The sequence below is a fragment of the Thermochaetoides thermophila genome (genome assembly GCF_000221225.1).
Source record: "Thermochaetoides thermophila DSM 1495 unplaced genomic scaffold scf7180000011822, whole genome shotgun sequence".
NCBI lineage: Eukaryota > Fungi > Ascomycota > Sordariomycetes > Sordariales > Chaetomiaceae > Thermochaetoides > Thermochaetoides thermophila.
Genome location: NW_006383038.1, coordinates 2,934,542 through 2,949,121, shown reverse-complemented (window position 1 = coordinate 2,949,121; position 14,580 = coordinate 2,934,542). Strand labels below are relative to the sequence as shown.

Genomic DNA, 14,580 nt, shown 5'->3' with positions numbered 1-14,580 from the left:
GTAAGGTAGTTACCGCGTGCGCACCGTCGAGCGAGGCCTAATAAGCATATGAGTGAGGTACATTATGTGAAGCCCTTTTGTATGATGTCAGAGAGCTATTAGAAGGAGCTCGCCAACAAATCAACAGAATTATGAGCGGAGGTGGCGCTGTGGCATGTGGGCCCAACAGTTTGCCGCTGCTGATTATTGGTTGGTTGCCCCCAGCACCCCACGGTTTGTTTACTTTTGTGTTACTTACCCCAGGATGCAGCTCAGGGGTTTATCCCAACTGGTCATCGCGAAGTTAGGATATGGAATTGACAGAACAAAGAGTAAAGAGGGATATATGGAGTTTGGCTTGCAGGTATCTCTATAAGAGCCCTTCGACAGAGGGACATCAGCACCATACCTGTCTTAACTGCCGTGGAATGACGTTCCAGCTGATGCTAGGTTCAATGGGCTTCACCTAGTACTAGCTAAAAGCCCATGAGTAATAGACAATAACTGTCGCTAGCAGTTTTCCTCCCATTCTTCGATCAATTAGTATGTGATTGCAGCAGAGTTGATCCCATTCGCCTAAGGTTCTGACCACCTTCAAAAGTCTCTCACCTTGGCTCTTTTACCACATCCGCTATGACCGACACCAAGCTTCCTTACACCGGTAAGTTTCTTTTCTCACAAGAATACGACCGATATCGAGCCAAATGCCACAATTTCCTCGCCATTTTGGCCTGCATAGGGACGACCTACTCCAGCCCCTTATGTCCTCTGCACAGCCTACAAACTCTTCACCCCCGACCTCTTCATCGAAGTACCGAGGCAAATCCGTTTCTGTTCAAACTATAGATCATTCTGCAAACACAGGAACAGCATTTTCATGCGGTGCATCGCCCTTTTGCGGTGTCGCCTAGCGTTGAAGACAATAAACTGCACTTCAACGCTTTTGGTATGCACACACCCTTAGGGATGCAAAAAGTTAAGGTGCTCAATTGGCACAGATACATCACCGACAGCGAAACAGGCTACTGCCCCTTTTCAAGGATCTGATCGCCACTTTTGGTTTTGTGGGAGACTATGATCCCTCAGATACGGCTGCGACAGCCCGAAATGGTCTCTCGAGTCACTCTTGTTGTAGCAGTTACATGTACTCTATGAGGGGTACACCCTTCCTCAGGCTCACAAACCTGCGTCGGAGCGGGCGGTGAGGATGCGAAGGGGAGGATGTGTCCTAGGGTGGGGGAGGTATCGGACAAAGTGGTGCCGGGGGGGAAATTGCTTACCTTGTGCAATGTGCTGTTTATGGGTACAATGAGGGATTATCAAGCGTCTTGAAAAAGGTTAGGTGGGCGTTGGGATGAGTCCAGAGGATCAGAACGTTAGTGACAAGGAGAGGAGGATGACTGACACATGGAGGAAGAGCAGGGAGAGAGTCCATGTTGGGAGATGATAGAAGACTTGATGAGGTGAGAGGAGGATGTGGATGTGTTTTAATGGGGTTCTGTTCGTAAGCAAGTTGTGGCTGAAGATGAGAAAGACTGATGGTGAAGGGAGATCCAGGGGTGATTGGGTTGATGAAGACGAGGTTAGTTGAGGAAGAGTAAAAGGTTGGCAACTCGTGATGTGTATGGAAGAATGGTTGCTGTCAACAAAGTCAATGAAAGCAATATTCAAATGTCCTGTAAATGCAGTTCATGATGACAATAACAAGTAAAACTCTGATCCAGCAGGAATGCAAACCATCTGTATTATAGAACTGGAATGGGTGTAGAGTTATGGAATGCGATCGCCCAGTGGAAAAAGCAGCTTTGGTGTTTGATTCTCCCATTCTTTAGGCATGTGTTTGGATGTTGGAATGAAATCGACTAGGTTTTTGGTAGATTAGATAAAAAAATCATGAAGTGCGGTGTTTGAGCTGTTTGTAGTCTGCTAGGCTTTGTACTTAATGACGGTTGCTCACGCGTACATCATTTGCGCATGGTTGGTATGATTTATTCTGTTACAGATATGCCATGGAAGTTATTATTGTGTGGAATTGATATTGAGCAATTAAGGATAGGAAAAGGGAAGAAAACTGAAGAATTTGGGAGAGCGACAGTTATTTGACAACACATCTTCCTTTAGCAAACTTTTGCACCTTCCATACTCCTAGAATGTGTAATTCTTGAGATCTGAAGAAACAAATTTTGATGGCATTCGGTATAACAGCATTTTCATCAAATGTTTGCGGGCAGTTCATGTGGTTATCAAGGCAAGTTTATTTACTTCCTATGTTACCCCTGAATGCTGTTAGGGTTTTTGATAGGAATCAAGCCTCTTGAAATCTTGAAATCCGATCTTCATGAATACGTGTAAACAGCAACAGGCTGAATATATAGACTGTGATGATGTTTTACAACGGGTCATTTTTGTTGCTTCTGCATCGAGTGTTCGAGCCGGCCTGAGTTTCCGGCCAAAACTTTGCACCGGACCTAGAACTGAAGTGCAAGTGGTCAGCCGTCTTCCCGTTCTCTGCTCAAGCACATTCGGCTGGTCATCTGCGCATGGGACCCTGTCAGTTCGCTCCATTATCTGTCGTCGGGCATACCATGGCTGTTGTCATCAGACAGCTGAAGGACCAACTGCCCATATGCTTGCCTGGAGAGATCACTTACCGATAAATGCCCAAGCATCACCAACGACTCGTGTCATTTGGCAATATGTAATGAAGAACTTGATGGCTGACAGGACGGCAGGCTCACTTCTCCAAGGACCCATTGAAAAAAAGTACTTGAGGCCGAGGCTCCCCGCATTTGCTTAAACTCATTTCACCAGCATTAGCATCGTCACATCATCAGCCATATCCTAGAACACTTACATGACGACCAGAACACACCAGCCACCCAATAATCTCCATAAACGCTCCAACCAACACCAACATCAACGGCCCCTTCCCGCCGCCTTCCTCAACGCCGACGATTCTCTCCCTCAACCCGGCCAAATACACCATCTTGGTCGCCCTCCTCACGTACTTCGGCGTGATCCATTATAGCCCCTCCCTCTGCGTATCTGCAAGAACCATGCCTTCGACCTTGTCGTCGAAGCTGCCGAGCATATCCGCTTCCGCGATAAGCCTGTCGCATTCCGCGCTCGTGCCGACGTCCATTTGCGAATTAAGCACCAGCCAATTAGCGCCTGGCTGATCTTTGGTGATGAGAAGCTTTATGTGCAGACTCTTGGGTCATATACGGAGGAGAATACGTTTGAGTGGGGGCGATAAGAAAGTACGCAGGAGTATGGGTTGGTACAGAGATTGTGAAGGTGCTGTGGCCGTTGGGAAGCGAGAGAACGGGAAGCCAATGGGGTGGATGGCGCTTTTGCCATAGAATTGCTGCAATGTGAGTCGGGGGTGCTGCAGGTTAATATGTGTCGACCGACAGTCGAGGAGAGGATTGGCTGTTGACAGGAGTTGCTCAATTACTTGGCGGATATGAGCGACGAGGCCGTATGCGGGGTCCTGTTCGCGCTGTCTTTTTGTGCACCTGCCGCAGGAAAAGCCCACGCAGGCGAGCGCCGCGCCGTCCTGGGATGCGTGGGTCGTTGTCAACGGGCTGATGGATACCCGGCTGCAGGCTCTTCTCACCAGAGGAATCGTTTCTATTCCACAGTCAGGCACCAGCTGGTGGCCACAGATGCAATCTGTGCTGCAGCGTGACAGGTTGTTGGATGTTGTTGCCACGGAGGTGAAGTGCAAGGAGTACACCACTGTCCTCGAGGCTGTCAAGAATCAGAAGTGGAAGGCTGATTGGAAAGCGAAGTTGAAGGTTCTTGAGCACGCCCATAACGGCAGGCTTGCTGGATTGCTCGATCATAGCAAGCGTCATTTCGTTGATCTGGTTGTCCTTGAGGATCAGAAGTCGCTTTGGAAGAGTCTCATCTTTGGGAACGAGGACCATGACAAGTCTCGCGGCCTGCGTAGGGATATTCAAACGAAACTCTAGGAGGAGAAAGAGAAGAGCTGGGCAACTGGCAGCGCGTGAGGCTTCCGTTATGACTAGGATGGTGTCTTTCATTGGTGACAGACCCCTCCAGTCAGCACTTACTGAGAGCGAGAGAGTTTGGAATACTGCGATGACATCACGACTCTTAGCGCTCGAGAGTAGAATGGATGGTCGTCTCAATTTTGCTCTTGTCGGAGCGATTTCGGCTCATGGGCTTCTGTGTATCTCTTACACAAACAAACTGAAAGGAACGTGCTTCAAAGAGATAAATAGATCAACCAACCGCAGCCAACGCACTGTCCTTCTCCAGGCTGCAGACCGAGGGTATTCTGGGATTGTTGAATGGCTGGCCAAATTGGCCTTGGAGGGCAATGACAAGTCTCACTTGAACATCGTTGCATGAGACACAAAGAAATGCATGACAGCGCACCGGGCCGCTATGAAAGGCAATAATAGCTATTGTGTCGATGTCTTGGTCAAGGCTGGCGCAGATGTTGCCATTACTGGCAATAATGACTGAACTGCACTGGAGCTTGCGTATAGCAATGGTCTATCAACAACATCGATTCCAACTACGAAGCAGTTATTCATATTCTCATTGATGCGACTCTGGAGATGGCAAGAAACGATCCGGAGCTGGTCGCCATTCGGACGGCTAATGGAAACACAAACCTTCTTGAAAAGTTTCACAGTCTCGATGCACCTCTTGACAGACCTGATAGGTGGATGGACACTAGCCGATCTTGCGAAGCACTTCAACCATCAGGAAACGGAGGCCTTTCTGAGAAACCAAACTGGAAAACGCGTGCAGCTCCCGAGCCCTTGGTTAGCTGAGTTCCCTGGAACCACTCCTCTCGGTGCCAGGAGCATACAAGCCTCGAATAACAGCGATGCGAACGGTTGCACAATCGTTCATACAAGCGCCAAGCGTGTCTGCATCTCGGCTGACCACCCAATTCCCCCTGAGACTTGGCGGCTATTACTTTACGGTAAGTCTTCAAGAGCTCCCAACAGCTGCTGGAGAATATGGCATTGGAATCATTGGCGAAACAGGCAATACCCCCCAAAAATACCTGGAAATGGCGATTAAATTCTGTAGTCCAGGAGATTCGGCCATCAAGTTCCCTGGATGGTACTCTCGCACAAGCAGCTGGAGCACGTCGGGCGGTGTCATGGGGCTATCATGCACACCTTGGCCGCGTCTATGGGTGGCAGACTCGCCAAAGAGACGAAACCATTCACGAAGACAAGCGCTATCGTGAAGGTGGCACCGCTGGGGTTGGAGTCGACTCCAAAAGAAAGCAAGATCTGGTTCAACAGGAATGGCCAGCATTTGAGAGAGGAGTCGGATCTTGGAGGTGATGGTCGTCTGTTCCTTGACATTGGGCTACTTGACGACGTGGCACTTCCCACAACTTTTGTGAGAAATGAAAGCCATACCTTCCGGTGGCATCCTTACTGGTTCCCCAAGGGCGTCGCTGATGAAGACATCAATTCCTTTTAAAGATGGAAGTTTTGGACAGCAGGAGACACAGGAGGTTTAGGGTAGACATGGAGACAACTGATGTGGATGAAGAGAGCATGGAGGACAGCGGGGGTTGCGAATGTGGTTATGACACTGGACAAGAGCTTTGGAATAAAGACAACAGTGGAGGAACTACCAACTGTGGAGGTCAAGGGTAATTAACCAGTTTGTCTTCAAATGTTTGTTATTTTATTTTATTTTTGGGCCAGTTTGTCTTGATGAGCCTGATCGCAACTTTATTTCTCGGAATTTTAAGTTATACTCAATTCTTCTACTATTGAAACGCCAGTTTGATCTTCCAACATGACTATATTATGACCAACATTATAAGCAAACATGACCTGGGCGACCCACAATTGTGGTTTCTGGAACTAACACAACCGAGATGTTTATGAACGGCAAGGTGACATGTGAAGTCATTCGCAACTGGCCAGAGGAGACTCGACCGCGACTGGGAGATTCTTTGCGCATTTCCCCCATTACGACAGTCAAACTAATCCAGAATACCGCCCCACCCAATCCGTGAACCATTCATCATCCGTCTATATCCATTCATGTCCCAAACAATCCCACACGCCCTCCTTAAATCTTCGTATCAACTCCTCCTCACACCAACAGGTATGTCTTACATTTAAGCCAGGACGGCAAAGATACCAGCAGCTGCCAGTGCAAGCATGCTGCCAGCGGTAGCAACGGGGGCAGCACCGGTGCTAGTCGACGTCGAAGCAGCACCCGACGAGGTCACAGAGGCGCCAGTAGCCGTGCCGGTGGTGGTAGCAGTCGTCAGGGTCGTGGCTGTCGAAGCAATAGTCGCATCAGTAGCCGTCTCAGACGACGTCTCCGACGAGGCCTTGGTGGTCGTCGCCGAAGAAGTAGTAGCAGTAGAGGCAGAAGAAGTAGACGAACTCTTCACATCATCCTCATCATCGGTAGCATCGCCCGAGTCGATAACCTCGAACTGCTCCGACTGGGCAAGGATACCCGTGTTGCCGGGCTCGACGCTCTCAAAGTTAAACTGGTAGCCGCCGTCGTTGGGCACCTCGTCCAGCTTGACGACGTAGCTGCCCTTAGACAGGTCAACGGTGGCGATGTCCCGCTCGAAGGGGGTGTGGCCGCCGGCAAGGTTGACCAGGCGCAGCTTGGCTTGGGCCGGGTCGGTGCTGACGGTCTCCCAACGGACGGTCACGCCATCATCGAGGTCGACTTTCTCGTTTTTGACGGGGGAAGTGATCTTAACGGCGTTGGCCAGGGCCGCGGCAAGAAGGAGGGTGCTGTAAATTGCGTGCATTTTGGCTGTGGTTGTGGGTATGATTAAACCAACTATGTGGTTAGGTTTGTAGTAGTTGCTGTTCAACGAGTGTGGTGAAAATTCAAGGTTTGTCTTTGGTGTAGCGAACGACGATGACGACTGGGAAAAGCGAACGTGGGTTTTTGAAGTATGTGGATGAAAGAAAAAAAAGACCGACCGGAACGCGTGGAAGCGAGACACAAGACGAGTTTATCAATCAACAAGGAGCGACAGACAGACGAATAGAACGGTGGGAACGGTGACACATTCTGCTCTCGGCGGATGGAGAACGGAGAAGGATTCTCGTCCATCCACAGCGTCATCCACATCCAGTGGGACAGCCGGTGACCAATCTTCCAATGTCCACTGTCCCGCGGCTCCGGTAAGCCGCAGCGACTCCACTGATTAACGCTGTTGCGCCAGTGAAAAGCAGGGAATACATTGGTCCCTCTCCACTGAGGGGCCCCCGTCAGCCCTGCGTTCCCTTGACGCCACACTTTGCCAAACAGCGAACTTGGAAGCAAAGCGTCGACAAGCCAATCTGCGTGCAGCCGTTGGCTGCTTCGTAGCCGGCACTCTCGTGATCGACGTTGTGATGGGTGGGCTGTGTAAGGGGATTACGAAGCGCAACACGTGTTGTCATGGGAGTACAGAGACATGCCCATATCAGCATGCTGCCAGCTAGGTATGCAATCCCTACTCACACCAAAATTGAGCTGCTGAGCTGAGAACACGTTGGGTAGGGTACGAGATTTTGCTCGCGATAAGAATAACCCAAAATGCCAGCAGACAGCAAGATGAGGAAGTACAGCGGGGAGGTAGGGAGCCAAGGTAGCGCTGACACGACATTGGACGGCGCGAGTCAGGCAATACGAGGCGCAGCAACGCTGGATCCTACTGTTCCCAGGCGTGCCGACGGCGTGGTCTGCGGCATCGGATATGCCTGTCAGGTTTATCAAGTCAGGATTCATTACTGCTCGGTTACTATTGTCAGCAGCAGCAGCAGTCATCGGAGCCCAGTGGCAGCCTGCGATGATGAGAGACAGCACAAAGGCGGAGGAAGACAGTTAAAAATGGCAGAGATGGGCTAAGTGCGTAACACAGTGTGGTCAGCGTCGGAGTCAGCCTTTGTCCATGGCTCCATGTTTGATGGCTCCATGCAGGCGGGCGGGCGGACTGCATCTCAAGCTGTCATCGTGCCGGTTGGGACAGATCGGACACAGGCATGAGGCCTGGTCTGGATTTGACGTTGCGGCTGCCGTTTGCGGGCAGTCGAGTGCAAGATGTTTATCGGGCTCTGACTGTTGACGGGCAACGAGGAGCGATGTAAAGGTTTCACCAGTCTCTTTTAAGTCAGCTTCGAGGCAGCAACTGATGTTCGGAGTTTCCGTCATTTCCATATGCCCCATGTGTCAACTTGACTAAAAAGTAAAGGGTGAGAGCTATTTCGCTCCTCAGAGACTATAACCGCCCCTTCGCCAGACCAAGAGCGCAGTCTTCTGAATCATTTTGTCTAGACGGGTTGCTGTATTCTAGCTGTGTTCTATTCCCGTTTTGTCATCTGCCATCTTCGATCGGGTCAGGCGTGCGGTTTGGTGTATCAGGATTAGAAATGCAGGATACGATGACTGGCTACACTAGCGCTCAGAGCAACTGGGAATGCTAGCAACCGTAGAGTTGTGGGTAGTTGTCAATCGGACCCCGGGAGTTCAAAGGATGATTCTTGAGAACAGCAGGCTGGGAAGAAACGCCGACGATCCGGCTTATCGCGATCGCATGCTGATCCCATCGGTTTAATCAGGCAAGCCTGCAGTCTTGAAAATCTTCAGGAGGGTTGCTTTCCAAATCTGCTCGATACTGTGACGGCTGGTGGAGATTGGCCTGCACTCTTCAGGAGATACGTGTCAAGGCAGCACATCTACTTGTACGTAAAGGGGACGGTAGCAGCATATACTTCCAAGTCGAACGAAAGAGAAAAATGCAAGCAAGTACACTCTCTACGCGTAGCAGATGCTTAAAAGCAATCTTAGGGCCCAACGATCACCAGCATCGCCATTGGCAGCTTGGCATCGGCAGCCGGCAACCCCCACGCTGTTTAGAGATGTTTGGCGCAGCCACTGGCCAAGGGATCGCCCATCGTGCGTTGGGGCCATTGGTGGCGACCGTGTCGGAGTGATTCCATTTGAGCTGGCGGCGATAGTCTCGATCGCCAATTTTCTTGCCTTGTGGGCCGTCGGTCGAGTGACAGAGCTCGCCGGACTCTCGATACTGGCTCCGAATCAGGCACTGGCATAAAACAAAGACGGAACAGCTTGGGGTAAGATTTCGCAAGACCTTGTTCCCCCACACATTTTCCTGTGTTATCTCACTCCCTTTTAATTGTTGTGATGTAAACTATCGTGGTGTTGCACTATTTTGTCGCGGAGCTTAGCAGAGGGCTCTGCTGGTTATGGTTAAGCACAGATCAACGGCAGCGAAAAAAAATCGAAAATCACCCAGCTGCCAAGACTCGGTGACAGCTGCCGAGGGCAGGAACCAAACCTGAAAAGGCTCATGCTTGCGACACTAGGCAAGGGCAGGCTAGGCCATGCCAAGACCGGCCAAGGGTCTTACGCTCGGATATTGTGGGGCGCATCAATGGATTCTCGCGCTGTAATTTGCTAAAAAGAAACTTGGCAATAAAAGTGAGCCGGTTTCAACAAATGTTGCCAGCTGTTCCCACCTGCCAATCTGCGCCAAGCTTTTGACCCCTGGCGCGATCATCTGCAGCCATGGGAACGACAGCATTTCCTTGACAATCGACGGCGCCGGCTGCATTACATCAGCACATCCCATCCACCCCAGCCCACCACACCATCTCGACAGAATTGGCATGGGCCAGGCCATGCTTGGATTCAGAACCCGTAGAAGGGAATCGGGAAATCGATGATCCTCGTCTTCCGGCTCGCCTGCCTCGCTGTCATGCGCGCCACAGCCACATGCTGGGGGATGCAGTCGGGGAATTGGGGAATTTGGCTGTTTTTCGATTCTGATGCCGAGCTGAACATCGAGGCCACGACGCTGGGAAAGCCTGTGTTCTCCCGTTGTCATCTGTGACAAGCTGTGAGTCGAGGCGGAAAGCTGAGGCCAAGGGAGTGAACTGCAACTCTGGACGCAGAACAGCCATGGCCCATACATGATCCATCACAAATTAGCTCGCCGTCTGTTCCGTCCCAGAAAGAATGTCAAGTGGCCATACCAGATTGACAGTTTCTGTGTCGGCCTTGCACCTAAATGACACATCTAGCTTCCAGATTTCGCATTTTCAAGCGAAGCACTACACCACAAGGAGGACCTCGATCCAAGACTCGAATGAGAAAGTGAAACGATCACAGGTCCCATCAACTGTCGCCGTCTCCGACCGGATTGCATAGGGCAGACACGTTCTCCAGGGGGGTTGCTCCGCGAAAGGGAAATTGCCAGCCAGGATGCCGCTGCTTAACGGCCTGGCCGCGAGCATTGACGAGGGTTGGCGTGCGGTAGCGAGTGGCATCCAATGGAAGCCGGCTGACTGTTGGCTGCCGATTGGCCGCCGACGCCCTTCTAGAACCGATTGGGGAAGGCCTTTGGCCGTGTCCAACATGCTTCCAAGCCTTTTTCAGGACCCCGGTCGCAGTTTGGCTTTGGCGCTGTGCTGGCTCTCGTTGGTCTGCACTCCTTGGCTTTGCTGGGGTCCGATCGGGGAGAAGAAGGGGGGGCTTTGCGCTAGGGACGCCGCTGGAGGGGAAAGGGTCGTTTTAGGGCCTGCTGCACTATTGATGCAACAATGCTGGGCCGACACTGCGCTGCCGAAGGGCCCTGTTAAAACGGCGGTTGCTCTCGAGACCCTCTGGGTGCTGGAGCCTATCATGACTGGAATGATTTCATTTGGAACGGCCAACAACCGCTGACTGCCCATCCCCGTGTGAATCAACTGCGAGCGACGAAGTGATGGACGATTGCTGATCGCTGAACGACGACGAAGACGACGAGGACAGTGACGATAGAGAGCCGTGAGTGTGTGCGACGGTGTGTCTGTGCAGGCAATGATTGTTTGCTGGGAGCTGGGAGGGAGGACTGCGCGATCACGAGACTAATATCAGACTGGTTGACACGTCACGGAGACTCACTTCGACTCCTCACCCTCGCCTCAACATCGACTTCATCCCCCCAATCGACCGAACCAAAAAGAGTTCAAACGAAGGATAGGACGAACAGACGGGAAAAGGAAGGACGGCACGGCCGCAGGATCGTCATGGATTCCCTGCACTCTTCCAGCAGCGGCATCCCGCCGCCTGCGCTCGCTCCTCGCCGCGGCCGACGCGAGAAGCCGTGGCCGCCAGGTAAGCAGAAGAAGCTGCTGCGTCTCTACGTCTGCACTCAGAGCGAGCGCTTGCCGCTGGTGCGCATCTTGGAGCGTCTGAAAGATAGCACGTTTGATCCAAGGTGAGTCCGTGTCCCCCTTCACTTTCCACGCGTGCCACTCTGGACGCCGCTGACGGCCCAGGCAACGCAATTCCCACAAGCATCTGAAGAACCTGCTTCCAGACCGTCGTATTGATGACTGGCGGCCGCGTGACCTGGCGACCATGCTGGTTCGTGTCCGGTTTCTGAGGTCAGTCCGGGAAGAGCGCCGCCGGCGACACAGACGGTACCGCATGCGCCTGGAGATGGCCCGCGCCCAGTTTGACGATGCCAGCTCCTTGTCACCGCAACCTGTGATGTCTCTTTCCCCATTACCAGTATCCATACAACAGCAGGACGCGAAGCTACTCTCTCCCATCGATCAACCACAGACCTTCGACAGCCCCGTTGCTATCAAACAATCACAATCCCCCGGATCAACACCTCCTACCCTCGTTACCTCGAGCGCCAGTCCCCCAGACTCTTATCCCCGCGACAAGTCACCATCCCGAGCATCCTCGGCACCGTCATCAACAAAGTCAGCAAAGAGGAGATCATGGGCATCGGTACTATCGAGCATTTCGTCCGGCATCTCGAGTCTCGCCCGGTCGTCCTCATCAGCATCATCAAAGCAAATCGTGGTCAACCCCTCCGGCGTCAACACCGCCCTCAGCAAGATGACCCGCGAAGAGTTCTTGGCATCCCTGCAGGACAGTAAACCGATCAAGAAGGGCAGCAAACTCGGCAGCGCCCTCCCAACCAGCCTGTTCAAGCGGTACTCGACATCGAATCCGCCCGACGAAGAGCTCAATATGGCCATACTGCGCATGTGCTGCGCCAATCATGCCCGTAACGACAGCTCACAGCACTGTGTTCACGTTAGGTTATCAGATGCTATCGAAGCCCAGGCCACTGAGGGACCGGCGTTCAGGCATTTCACGCTGACTGATGATGAGGCGAATATGGTCGATAAATATGGTAACACGTTGTTGCATACTGCGGCACGCTGGGGTGCTCGAATCTCATTACTGTTGTTGATCTTGCGCCACACGGACGATGTGCAGGCTGTCAACCATCGGGGTGAAACCTTCCTGCATGTCTATTACCCTCCGGAAGACCCTCGAATGAAACCGGTCTCGTTCTTGAACCTGCTGCGGCAGTTGCGGGCACGGGGATTCGACTTCTGCCATCGCGACGTCGAGAAACAGACCTTCTTGCAACCACTCGTCGCGAAAAAAGGCTTCCCCGTCGAGACGCTGTACTATGTCTTCCGGGAAGTTGGCCAAGGGGCAGCCAGGTTCCTCGTCGCCAACCGCTGTGCCAATGGCGAGAGGTTATGGCACAGCATTCGTCGTAACCTGGACCAGGCTGCTCCGAAACTGCACCGCATCTTCGGCGACGAACTCGAGTTCATCCGACGGTATCTTCCCGAGTTTTCATGTGAGACCAAAGCCCCCTCTACAGCAGACACCTCAACTCTTGGCTCCGAAAGCTCAATCTCTGTCCATCCAAACGACTCTGATCCCGATCCGAACGACCGTAACAGCGCTCAGAACCTTCGTCGGACCCCGATGATGAAGCTCTTCCGTCGCGCAGCTTCAGGGCGTGGGTTTCCAGATAAGGAGCTAGTTGAGAAACTCGAGAGCTTATTTGAGTCTGCCTCGAAACAGCCTGACTTCGACCTCCAAACATACCTCGGCCGCCGCGACACAGAAGGCAACTCCGCTCTGCACTACGCCGCAGAATTCGGCCTTGTCCCTGCCGTGCAATTCTTGTGCGCAAAAGGCGCCCAAGTTAACGTTTTCAACAACTGCGGCAACACCCCCCTGCAGCTGGTCAAATTTGCTATCCAACGAACCGACGTCCGGTCCGACATCCACATGGAAGCCCGCTACCTCCGCTGTGCAGTCATCCTCCTAGAAAACGGAGCCTTTGACCAGAGCAAGCTTGTCTCCGAACGCAGCGAGATCTTTCCATTTGACGTCTTCGATGGCTCTGAGAGGTCGATTGCGAATCTGGTGAAGCAGGGTGTAGCTAGTCAGTGCCGTGGGCTACATCTCCTCACCTCGTCGATGAGCCACCCGCATTGTCCACCCCTGCCACCGGCTTGCCACGGAGAGGATGGGGAATATGAGGGGTGTGCGCCGAGGGAGTGGCAAGTGTGGGATGGACCCAATCAATGGCAAGCTCAGGTAGGGGGCGTTGCTGGTGTTGGAATGTCAATGGCGAGCGGGCAGCAGCCTTGGGAGTGGGATGAGAATCATGGGCATCATGCGTATGGGATGAATCTGACGTTCCAGACAGGGACGGGGGTGCTGACGCAGTGAGCGTTTTCTCTCCTTTTGGCATTTTTTGTTTGGTTGGTTTCCTTGATATACTTTCTGAAACAGCTTGGATGAATGGACGGGAACTTTGGATATCATAGAAGGTTCAGTCAACAAGTCATGGCAACAACATCAAGCAAGCGGTAGGCTGGCCGGCAGGCAGATGAGGCGTTGGGGAAGAGGCGGCCCTCATGACAAGTGGTCATGCGGCTTAGTCGACATTCCTTTACTATTTTCGCTTCCTTTTTGGTTCAGTCTTCTGGATCTGTATCACTACCTTTTTCTCATGTGGGCATGTGCCCCCTTTTTTGTCTATGTCTCTACTAGGATGTGATGGATCAGCGCTGGCGTTGGGAGTGTTGTCAAAGTCGATCCCTTACGATTTTTCTTTTTTATTAGTGTCCTTCAAGGGGAGGTTGAAGTTGATTGAGAAGATATGAATACCCTGTGGAGGAGACGACAGTATGTATATAGTAATAAGTCTAGTGTCAACCAACGATTGCGGTTGAGCGTCGTTTGCTTGTCTTTGTATCCGTCGTTCCTGTGCTTGTGTTTGTGTTCCTGATCCTGTTGTACGATGTTACGCGGGCTTCTAGCCATGCAGCTTCCCCACCTTGTGTATTCTGTCCGACTTGTTCCAAGACATGGAACATAGGATTGCAGTGCCAACACATTCGGAAGAGCTACCAGTAACCCCTGATCCTTGTCATCTAACCAGCCGTTCGGATCATCATTTATGGTAGCACCCGAGTGATTACCCCGGAGTTGTTCAGCTCCGTGGAAAACATGACTGCATTCATAAAGCTAGGTCAATCTACAGTTCTCACAGGAACATGTCTATGCCCCAAAATATAGTGAAATGCCCGCATCGGACTAACTACTAGCTGCCGGCCCCTAACGACGAACCATATGTTGTGGAACATGTGTAACACGGCGTGCGTTAGACCATTCAATGACAATGATTTTATTAGCCATATTACTAGTTTACAAACATCCTCTATCAGAAGCAATACAGGACAAACCCCAGATTTTAGGCGACGACGGCAAACAATATGCAGCAAATTG

General features: G+C 51.9%; 3 protein-coding genes across 3 annotated transcripts; 1 reads left to right on the top strand and 2 right to left on the bottom strand.

Moving 5' to 3' along the window:
- Positions 1 to 3,623: 3,623 nt before the first annotated feature.
- On the bottom strand, positions 3,624 to 3,911 carry CTHT_0072370 (uncharacterized protein; the record flags this gene model as incomplete). Its single annotated transcript, XM_006697434.1, has 1 exon — positions 3,624 to 3,911. The coding sequence occupies one exon, from the start codon at positions 3,909 to 3,911 to the stop codon at positions 3,624 to 3,626; it is 288 nt and encodes a 95-aa protein (XP_006697497.1).
- A 2,201-nt stretch (positions 3,912 to 6,112) lies between these two features.
- On the bottom strand, positions 6,113 to 6,769 carry CTHT_0072360 (putative UPF0619 GPI-anchored membrane protein; the record flags this gene model as incomplete). The annotated part of the gene is made up of 1 exon (XM_006697433.1): positions 6,113 to 6,769. One exon carries the CDS (start codon positions 6,767 to 6,769, stop codon positions 6,113 to 6,115), a length of 657 nt encoding a protein of 218 aa, XP_006697496.1.
- A 4,273-nt stretch (positions 6,770 to 11,042) lies between these two features.
- CTHT_0072350 (uncharacterized protein) lies at positions 11,043 to 13,518 on the top strand (the record flags this gene model as incomplete). The annotated part of the gene is made up of 2 exons (XM_006697432.1): positions 11,043 to 11,233; positions 11,295 to 13,518. The coding sequence occupies 2 exons, from the start codon at positions 11,043 to 11,045 to the stop codon at positions 13,516 to 13,518; spliced, it is 2,415 nt and encodes an 804-aa protein (XP_006697495.1).
- Between the last annotated feature and the right edge of the window lie 1,062 nt (positions 13,519 to 14,580).